The sequence below is a fragment of the Vespa mandarinia genome, chromosome 10 (genome assembly GCF_050613455.1).
Source record: "Vespa mandarinia isolate Hongniang chromosome 10, ASM5061345v1, whole genome shotgun sequence".
Lineage (NCBI taxonomy): Eukaryota > Metazoa > Arthropoda > Insecta > Hymenoptera > Vespidae > Vespa > Vespa mandarinia.
The window spans coordinates 2,119,699-2,131,191 of record NC_140819.1 but is presented as its reverse complement, the minus strand read 5'-3'; the positions used below and the strand labels follow the sequence as shown (position 1 = coordinate 2,131,191).

General features: G+C 35.3%; 1 protein-coding gene across 6 annotated transcripts in view; it reads left to right on the top strand.

Annotated features, from left to right (window-relative positions):
* The first annotated feature begins 104 nt into the window (after window positions 1-104).
* Window positions 105-11,493, top strand: part of LOC118444812 (ankyrin repeat and SAM domain-containing protein 1A) — a 103,504-nt gene continuing 92,115 nt past the window's right edge. For all 6 annotated transcript variants that reach the window (XM_085659792.1, XM_085659791.1, XM_035873470.2 and 3 more), the window contains exon 1: window positions 105-341. In XM_085659792.1, the coding sequence (XP_085515918.1) occupies window positions 238-341 (104 nt within the window). In that variant the 5' untranslated portion in view covers window positions 105-237. The remainder of the gene's footprint in view (window positions 342-11,493) is intronic.

Genomic DNA, 11,493 nt, shown 5'->3' with positions numbered 1-11,493 from the left:
CTTTCTTTCACAGAGGACAACGCTCTTGCTTGCACCCACGTTCTTTGAGGTTCGTTCGTCGCACGTTCGTCGGCCGTCGGCGGCGATGGCGCTTCAAGCGCTGGCCGTAAGAAGGCGCCTCAGTCGCTTCGGCAAGATGGCCACGCTGGATCAATGAAACGCGAGTAATCGTAGTAAAAACAGAAATTGACAAGTGCGCGGTCGAATATCGAGGGCCGATTACGGTGTAAATGGAACATGGGGAAGGACCAGGAGCTGCTCGAGGCAGCGAGAAGCGGAAACGTCACTGTGGTCGAGAAGATACTCGGACAAAGAGCGAAGAGGAGTGGTCCACTGGCAAGGTGGGTGTCACCGTGCCAGACACTTTCGGCCTTTTTTCTCCCTCGACCTACTCCCCTCGTATCCTCGTCTAACGTATTTTTCCTATTTGTCCGATCATTTTAATAATGTTTTTAGCATCACCAAAGGCTCTCTTTTCTGGCAGATTATTACAACGTAAGATAGAAAGAGAGATCATATCGAGTCGTCCTTTCGACAGGACGAGAGAGCAATATTCTCTCTCTTTCTCTCTCTCTCTTTCTCTCTTTCAGCCTACTCACTCTGTACTCTCTATCTTTTACTCTACTATCTATCCATTTAAATGTCTGTCTGTTTCTTTCTATATCTTCTTTTAACATTCGTAAGAAAACTTGATTGTAATTTATAAGTATCATTTATCCTTTTTTCTTTGTTAATGCGAGCAATATGAAAAATTCTGTATTTCCTGTTCCCAAGTTTTTATAGCAAAGACTTTTGTGCAATAACGAGATCGAAAATCGAGGTTAGGTTATAGCGTTTTCAATGATTTGAGATGCTATCTTTTTCTTTCTATGTCTCTCTCTCTCTCTCTCTCTCTCTCTCTCTCTCTCTCTCTCACTCTGTCTCTCTGTCTCTTTCGCTCTGTCTGTCTGTCTGTCTCTCTCTCTCTCTCTCTCACTCTCTCTCTCTGTCTTTTTTGCTCTGTCTGTCTGTCTCTTTTGCTCTGTCTGTCTCTCTCTCTCACTCTCTCACTCTATCTCTCTGTCTCTTTTGCTCTGTCTGTCTGTCTCTCTCTCCCCTATCTCTCGTATATGTCTGTCTTTCTCTTTCTCACTGGTCGGGAGGCCGCTTCTCTTCTCCCTTTTGCGCGATAGGTTTACCCACGCTCGATTGATCGCGCGCCGTTCTTTCAATTAATCCGCTGCTTTCGTAAGAGCTTTCACGGAGGATCCGCTTCCGTCGTTTGTGCCTCCTACAAGATACCGATCGCCGTCCCGCTTTTCTCTTGCGATTCTTTTGACGCGGTTATTAGCTTAACTCGCACCTCGATGAACCTATTTTCTCGACTAACATACCGACGTTCAACACTGTTCGAAGATTCGAACGGAAGTAATTATAAAATACTCGAATTTTCTATCGTTAAATATATTTTTTTTTTATAATTTAACTTAATTTAATTTAATTTAATTTAATTTAATTTAATTTAATTTAATTTAAAAACATGATCTTAAAATATTGTTACATATGAATAATTTTGATTCCTTATTTGATATCTTTTTTTTATTAATAATGTTAAATAATAACTTAGTTTTATACATATATGTTATTGTAAAATATCTAACACGAAAGATGTTTATTTATCTGAGACAATATAGAAAAATAATTTATTATATTATTAAAACGATAAGAAATAATCTTCCGCTTTGATAATATTATATCTTCATTTATGATAACTTATCGACGAAATACTTTTTTACGATTTCATTGAAAAGCCGAATGCCTTTTTTTTCACTCACAAGGAAGATGATTGCTATACATTCGTCTCGTCCGATGCATTCGAAAGACGAGAAGTATATATTTGGATCAACATCCTTTTTTCTTTCTTTCTTTCGATCGTGCTCCGACGTGTCTATTCGTGATTTCACCGTGACCATGAATCACCCTGAGCGCATACGGTATGACGATGCATGGAGATGCGTGTTAGATAGTAGAAACACTCGAGCTACCACGTACGACCTTAGAACCTCATTACCAATTATCTCGACTCTTACAATTACCCGAGATAGTTTAATTAGCTCTCATTATCCGTTAGAGTTCGATTTTCAACTTTCTCATATCTTAATTGTAAGCAGCATTATTTTTCTATGAAAATAATGTATGAAATTAATTTTTACGAAATTATTGAAATTCATTTATTATTTCTTTTGATATATTTTTTTTTTGACCATTGTTTCAAATACATAAAATAGAAATGACGTTTGTCAGCGTTTATTATTTTTGTTTTCTTTCGATTGTTTTATGAATAATTTGAAGAAAAATTATGTTCAATGTGTAAAAGTAATGATGTTAATATCACGAGATACGTGCACGTGTCTAAGTACTCGTCGTGAAAAGTTCATCGAGTCCACTACGTTTTCTATTCTCGGCGTCAGATAAATAGAGCCTATTCTTGCGTTCGAGCTATTTATTTTCAAGGGTCGATGATAACGTTAACTCGGGGTTGTGATAGATTCTAAAAGGAGAAAAGAGAACGGGTCATTTTGTGGTGTTGCGTCGTTCTGAGATTATGTACAATAAAAAAAAAAAAAAAAAAAAAAGGAAAAAGGAAAAGAAAAAGAAGAAGGCAAAAAGAAATAAAAACAGGAAAAAGATGAAATGCACGCCACCGAACATTTCGATTTATATAAAGGAGCGTAATACGGTTTATTCGTATTACGTAAATGACGTTAAATTTTTTGTCTTCGTTCGCTGTGAAAGGACATGTTTCCAATTCTATTACTATCATCGTAATAGTGTTTTCTATCGTTATTCGTTCGATTACATCACATTAAAGTGGATATCAGAGTTTTATATGTTTCTTAAGTATATTGGTTTTTTTTTCTCTCTCATATTTTTTCTCTGTTTTCTTTTTTTTTTTTTTTTTTTTTTTTTTGTACATCCATGATCAACGAAAGAGCTTTTTGTTGTAGAAAACGATAAGAATATCTGGTTCGATCGAGAAGAGAGAGATGAGAAAAGAAGAAAAAGATAAAGATATCTTTGCTATAAACAAAAGAACAAAAAAGATAGAATTCTTTTTTTTTTTAGCGTAAGCCAACGATAAACAATTAAGTGGAATAAAATGATCTCAATATCGGGATTTTAATATTCGTTAATAAAAATCAGAATGAATTTTAACGAATAATTGGCTCGAAATAGATCGCGCGTTATTATAAAGAGCAATTTTTGCGATATTTGCTCTGGTAAGTTTTCAATTTGGAACAATGTTACCGATTATAACCTTTTGTGCGATAAATCACGTTCCACGAAAGAGATGATCGTGTAGAATAATCGGTCTTTCAAACGATACCGAATCACCCGTCGGCAAATGAGCTATTCGTGGGTTGTTTAAAAAGCGTGCGTCTCATTAAAAACTTTTACGTTATAATGACTTATTACACCGGTTTGACGCGTAACGAATTAAATTATGTTATATCCGTTTTTTCTCCTCTCTTTTTTGTTCCAATTGGAACACGATCCGTCCGGAAATGAGTAATTCATTTTTTTTATTAAATAGTTTCATTAATTTCGTGAAAAAGAAATGAAAATGTCGTGATCTATATATCATTTCCTATATATTTTATATATTTATATAATATATATATATATATATATATATATATATATATATATGAGAAATGTATATAAAAAAAAGAATACAAAAGCAATCGGAGATTGTTTAGTTAAAAAATTTTCTGATCAAAATATTTAACGGATATTTTATTATAGACAGATACGAAAAATCATGAATTCATATTCACCGTGAAAAAACAATAATTTTTAATGTCCGCGAGTGTTTATTTACACGAATAAATATTGATTAGATTCGGATATAATTAAGAGAGTATAAATCATCACATTCACTCGATCGAGTATTGAACGAACTCGAATAAATTTGATCGTGGTGCTCTTCATTTTGTCTAATTACTTGGCCTCGGATCGTCGATCGTTTTGTTTCTCCATCGAGCAAGTAGCGCTCGCGCAATTAGTCGAAACACCGTCTTTATTGACCCAGTCCCGGGAGCTAACTCCCACCATCTCTATTCCTCTCTCTTGCTATTACCTTCAACGACAAAGACGACTTTGTCGATGGTGCTAACCCCACGTTTCGCATTAATTAAGTCACGCTACGGCTACTCATCGCGCCGCCGAGAATTCGTCATCTCTCTTTCTCTCTCTTACTCTCTTGAGTGAGCTTTCTATGTGCATGCACGTGGACCGGCGCGTTTTAAGGTCGATAATAAGTGCTCGTTTCTCTTAATCTGAGAATACACGAGATAGTAACGAGATATAGAATAAGAAATACTGAAATAAGAAATATTTATTCCTTATTAATTTCGCCCTATCAATTTTGATTCTTTTTTTTTTCTTTTATTTTTTCTTTTATTTTTTTATTTTTCTTTTTTCTTTTCGATCCACGACATTATCGAAGTAACGCTTTCATTTGTAATTGTTTGCCTTCGAGAAATATTAGCTTTTTTACATCGTTTCACGTTAACGAACATTCGATCGGCCATAGTGTGGACAATGACATTGGAACTGCAATTCCATTCTTTTTGTTCATTGATCGAACATATGCTGAAAATGCGATCGTAAATGATTTAGCGAGACCCGAAAGATCGTTGCTTTTATTACATTTATGTTTTAGTTTTCATTTATATTTACGTTCTCGAGCAGAATTTATAATTTCTTCGATTATTAAATTAAAATCGTTTTCTTGAAATCTTTTATTTGAAGATTTTTATTGAAGACAGAATAAAGAAATAATTATTTACTTAAATCGTTATTTATTTTTGTTTGTTTAATGCATTACTTTTATTTATTTTTGTTTATTTAATGCATTAATGCAAACTTTTTTTGAATTTATTCAATCTCCTCGTATACGTATATTTTTCTCTGTATTTAATCGTGACGTATTCGAGAGAGGATAGATAGATGAAGAGTAAAAGAAGAAGAAGAAGATTCAATGTCTGATTCGAAATGTCTCATGACAAACCCGTTCCTCCTCTTTAACAAATTGCCTCTCGTGCTCATCGTCGTCGGGTGGTGGAACTTGTCCATAACTACAAAGTGTGCCTGCGGCAAGTTTCTGGCAAAGCTACCATCCCTGCACCCTTATTCTCTCTTTCTGTCTCGCTCCATTTTCAGTATCAAGCGTTGCTCCTACTCCAGGCCATGTTGTCGTTGCTCCATATCGTACTTTGCACTTTTACCCTCCTCCTTCTCCTCTTCCGCCTCGAGATCAGAGGAAAGTAATATAAAATGCCGCACCCCGTGCGAAACCGTCGACCCCTTGCGACTTGCACCCGGAAGGGAAACGAGAAATATTTTGCGATGCTAATCGCGATGTGGATGCGCCACTTTTCGCGTACGAGTGCCCTCCCACCCTTTCTTTTTCTCTTTCTCCCTCTCTCTCACTCTCTTGGCCAATGCATTTATTGTTTGTTTGACTTTCGTCACGTATGCCCGGCGTTGATTTCGTGTTTCGTAAAGAATCGGCTGTTTACAAGGGTTGTTTCGAAGTTACATCGATGTATTTAAAGAACTTCTCGACATCGATGAGGGTCTTTAAATATTTAGTTAATGTTTCACATAGGGGACGTAATTGCAGTGTCGTTCATAAACGAATATCGGTTCTGTGTTTTTTTTTATAGTTGTAGTAGGATAGGTGTATCAGTGTGAGTGACCGCTTTAAAAGTGATATTAATAACTAAAAGAGTATACTTTATCGTTGCTTGGATATGTGTCACTATGTATTCCCTTGTGCATCAACCTAAATAACTTTTATACATCGATCGAACGGTCAAACGATTAAAAATAAGCTCGATTTATTAATTAATTGCATAATTGATTTTGTATGGTTACTTTAAGTTGCTCGAGATCTTTTTTTTTCTTCTTTATTTTTTAACCTAGCATTTAGAACATTTAATGCAACTTCGTAGCTCGTATATATTTACAATACAACATAAATATTTACTTACGTATGTGTAATCGTATATTCATAGACAGACTCTCAATCATTTTCTATTTTCATTTAGAAATCACGGCTTTTTCCATACATATGAGCAGGACGATTAAGATCGTCGATGTTTTTTCAAAAGTGTGAAAAGGAAACTATTACTGTTACCATTCACTAACATCGAGGTTGAGGTTATCGACGATGCTGTTGCATTCCAACTATGTATCCATATACATATACACACACACATATATATATATATATATATATATATATATATATATTATATACATTGCCGCGTCGCTTAGTCGGCAAAATTCTAGTCGCAGAATCAGCAGTATTATTAAAGTGTGCTTTTCGCGAAGGCTCGACATTTTTCAGGTCTTCACGAATGAAGACATTAATATTTCATTAGAAAATTGAACGCTTTAAAAGTCGAGATATTTGAATTTTTGTCAGTTCATACCTTTTATTATATTTTAAATAATTTTACAAATCGGTTTTTTTTTTCTTTTCTTTTTCCAAGAAGAACGTTTAACTTATCATTCATTGTAAAACGAAGTCGCATACTGTAAATTTTATTTAGAGTATGATGCTAATGATCATTGCATACATCATAGTTTTATTTATGAATCATAAAGATTTGTGTTAGAAATTATATCTACTTCTTCTTCCAGTTTGTCTCTTCACGGAATCGATCATGTTTTTTTCTTTTTTTTTTCTTTTTTTTTTTGCAAATAACATTAAAGCGACAGAAGAGAAAAGGGAATTCAGTGGACGGATCCTAAAAAGTAGTAACGTGGCAATTTTCTCCCTTCTTTCCATCTTACATTCACTTAATGTTTTGTTTTGCATCTACTCGTTTGGAAGAAGGAATCGATGCGTTAAACGACGATCGTCGAGGGTACAATTAGTCGACACCGGGATCATCCTTCCGTGAAGAAAATGTTCGCTTTTGCCACACGTAGTTTAGCTTTCCTCCCTAATAATTTACTCGGACGCTTATGAGAATTCAAAATGATAAACAGTGTTATCGAGTACATGTGACATTAGGAATGTTATCAATTACTTTACTCTTATCGCAATCATAATAACCTTCGAATTTATCCTCCTTTATTGTACAGGATGTATCTGAAGGACAACGAGTTTATAAAAAGATTTTACTTTGATAGAAAAGTATTTTTTTTTTTTTTTTTAATAGAAAGTCAAACGATTTGCGTAAAAAGTAATTGAAATAAATGAAATTTATTTTATAATTGAATAAAAATTATTTTATATATTGAATAAAAAAAATTATATTTAGCCAAGAACATTCGTAACTTTGAAAGAACTATGAATATATATTTAATACGTAAGTATATTTTCATTTGAGATTATACAAAGAGGAAATAAAAGATATTTTTTCGCAGTTCAGTGATTACAAATATCATTAGAAATCTTTGCAATCTGTGTATGCAAATGCTATTGCAGAAAAAGAAAGAACAAAATAGAAAGAGATACTTGATTTTTCAAAATCTTTTTGAAGTGTTCCTCGAGAAGGATATTCAGCTATGTCAGCACATATAATTTCTCTCCTCCTCGCCGGAGGAAACTATCGATTGATGCCTCAGCAACCCCTCACACGTATAGGCACACACAATTTCCTCTCTCTCTCTCTCTCTCTCTCTCTTTCTCTTTCTCTCTCCCTCTTTCTCTCTTTCTCTCTATCTCTCTCTCTTTCTCTCTCTCTTTCTCTTTTTTTTCTCTTTCTCTTTTGCTCTCTTTTGCTCTTCTTCTTCTTCTCATCCCATCATCTTTTACTCTTTCGTCCTCTCTCTAGTCAGTTTAGTTTTCCTCTTCGTTTTACCTACGAGCCTAAGGGTGCGTTCGCACTAAGCACTCACTCCGTTCCTGCGACCGGAAAGGGCTGTATAGGAATTCTGTTATCCCTCTGCATTTTATGACGCCTCTATCTGGCAAACGCCTGGGGAAAAACCGCGTAATTCAATGACTTGAGACTCTCGTGCCTATTTTCGCGTTAAGTGTTGGCATATTGTTTTTCCCTTTTCAACGATAGATTGCACTTTTTACGGAACACGGGACTCGTGCTTTATCCGTTCGATTCAACTTTCACGTGGTGGTGCCTTTCACGATTGTGAACGGGGTTGCAGCGTTCGACGTATACTTACTTACTTTGAACTTCTTACAATTGTTAATTTTTTTTTCGAAATATCGGATCAACGAATCGATACTCGAGAATAAAAAAATTTACATTTGCGATTTTATTAGTTAGAGAATTGTTTGTATTATAAATATTTCTTGGTAAATGTTTTCTTTATTTTAAAGCCTTACACGTTTGTTCAGTTGAATCAATAACTCGTTTGTTCACCGTTTACAATCTCATCGTTCAGAATTTGATAGAATTTGTATTATCCGTCAGTAATATAATATAAACAATGGAATTTTTGAAGATGATATGGAATTCGTGTTCACCTACACGTTGTTCTATTAAAACAAATAGCAAAGTTTCTTGCAAAGCATTAAAAGGAAACAGTAGGACAAGCATTTCACCACCGACATCCAGTACAACTCATGCGTATTCCAATGAGTTCATTCCCCTCTATCGACTGTTAGTTTTAGATCACACCATTCTCGCTAGACTAGGGCTCGAAAAAAAAGAGGTGTCACGAACTTTGGATTCCGAATTGAATCCCTTTTTGAATTCATTTAGAGTTTGAGATTTTTACTGCTTGTTTGTTACTAACAAACGATCGATAAACGTCAAAAATAATTACGTGAGATTAAAAGAGCATTACAATTTTATGATATTTTCATGATATTATCATCACACAACTAATATCGAATATGTTTATATACGTATCTCGGTTATATAATATTGTAATGATCATACAAAATTACATCGAATGACTTTTACATTAAGTGTAATCTCTATCTTATATACAATAGCTGGGTAGAAATTTTCAGAGAAACATATCGATATTATATATTATTTTCTTATTTTTGATTTTTGCTTTTTTAACATTTTCTTATTTAACAATATGTTGGACATCAATTTTTCGTATGTTTGTTTAATATATAATAGATTAAACATATTTTATACAATCGATATGAATTTTTACAAAGTTTGCGAAGATCAGTATAAAACTGTATTATTAATCGATTAGAGACTTTTAATAAATAAATATCAATTGGAATGATTTTAAAATCTTCATTGTCAGAACAAGATTTGTGTACTTAGAACTATGCATGTTAGAAAGAAGAACAACGACGAGTTTCCTCGATCTACTGTTAACAAGCGGGTCCATACTCGACAATCGTCTAGTTCCTTGATTAAGTCCGACAAGAAATTGTCATTGCACGTGGTCTAACAAGTAGATATCATTCTCTCTCTTTTCATTCTCTTCTCGATCTGCTTCTCAGTGAAAGTATGCCCACATCAAGCTCCCTCGATTCCCTTCTTTTCCTTCTTCTTCCTAGCCACCCTTATGTCGTTTCATTCGTTAGGCCAGGCAATGTGGAGGGGACGTAGGGCTATTGGGTGATGTCCTTTTTGCGCGCAATCTTCGGAGTTTAATTAAGGAACTCGCGAGCGGATGAACTCGATGAATGGCCTGGTCGAAATAGCAAGAACGACAGGGAAAGTGTGTGTGTGTGTATGTGTGTGAGAGAGAGAGAGAGAGAAAGAGAGAGAGAAAGAGATAGAGAGAGAGAGATAGATAGATAGATAGATAGATAGAGAGAGAAAGAGATAGAGAGAGAGAGATAGATAGATAGATAGAGAGAGAGAGAGGAGACGGGAAGAAGGGTGAGGGAGAGGGGGAGAGATTCTTGACTGCACGTATGTAAAAGCGTCGTACGCACGGATGCGACGAGTTGGGAAAGGGTGGCTATCCCCTCATGGTTGGCTTTAAAAGTCCGTTCGCCCACCTTCGATGTCACGCCAGCAGTTGTTAGGGCGCGGTAAACAAATACGTGCCTTCACTCGATGCAAAGACGACGTAGTATATACTAACTTCACGAGACGCGAATGTGAGAAAAAAAGAGAGAGAGAGAGAGAAAGAGAGAGAGAGAAACGACGAAGGGTGGTAAATGGGCTGGGAAAGGAGATGCAGCATGTGTATTCTCTTTTTCCGGTTCTCTCTCTCTCTCTCTCTCTCTCTCTCTCTCTCTCTCTCGTTTTCTTTTCTACGAAGCGAACGAAGCTCTTCTCGAACTCGTCGCCACATTGCATCGTGCCAACTCTCAACGACCTCCAGAACCACCTCTCTCCCACCCTTTTCCACTTCTCTCTTTCTTTTATTCTTTTATACGTCCGACTTTATCCTTTCGCCGCTCCTTTTTATCGTTCTTCGTTTTGATCTCGCTTATAATGGATCAGAGGTTTCGAAAGAAGGAACGAGATGTTGCAAGGGTGGGAGACCTTGAACGATGTTTAAAGCATCGGCACGCGTGCCGCTTTGGAAAAGTCGATGATTTAAAGGACCGTTAAGCGAAATGTTTAATGATGGGCGACGCTTAATGAAGACGACGTCGGCAAGCTTTGATCTCATCTACCATACCCTTAGATAAAGCTCTCTTCTCTCTCTCTCTCTCTCTTTCTCTTTTTATTCTGTTTTAAAATCTGCAGGTCTAAAGGAAAGGCGTTTCTCTAGAATTTAAATATTTGATCACGTGTGATGATGCAAGAAAAAAATTTTGTTATTATTATAAGTACAAATATTATAGAAAAATATTTAGAAAGTCACTGATATGTGACCGATTGGTGCGTTCTATTGATTTCGTCCGATGAATTTAACCAAGTTTAACATTTAAATGATACAGTATCTTAGTAATTCTTGTATCATAAACAAACAGAAAAGGCAATAATGTGAAGATCGTGTTAGTATTTTCCTCGCATAAATTAACAAATCGTTTTCGTCGGGAAACACGCGTACGTGCACGTTCGCTCTGGTCCGTTCGTTGACTTTGAAGTCACGATTGTGCCGGATTCGCGTAATGGTTTTGGCGGCTGTGCCAATTCTATTTTTGTTCATTGTTCGTGGGATTCCTTCGATGGCATAAGTTTTGGCCGACCGCGAAGCTTTGTACGTCCGAGCAACGTCCTTTTAACTTACGCCTATAGCAATTTGAAAATTTCGACGTTACTTTATTTTTGAAATATGACAATAAAGAGGGGAAACATTGTATTTTTCAATATCATATTTATTGATACTTGAATCGATGATTTTAAACATTTGAAACAAAAGAAGAAAAAAAGAACAATTTTTATTTATAAGAATTTATTTGAAATATAATCCAAATATAAAAGATTGTAATAATGTCATATAGTAATAAAATCTAGAAATAACGTAGACATTATCTTGTTGATCTTCCTTCATCTTTATTAGTCGATAATATCTTGATTAAACTCGAATACAACAATATATTATCAAGCATCTTTAATATTAGGATCACTTAAGAGCCAAGCAAATATGATG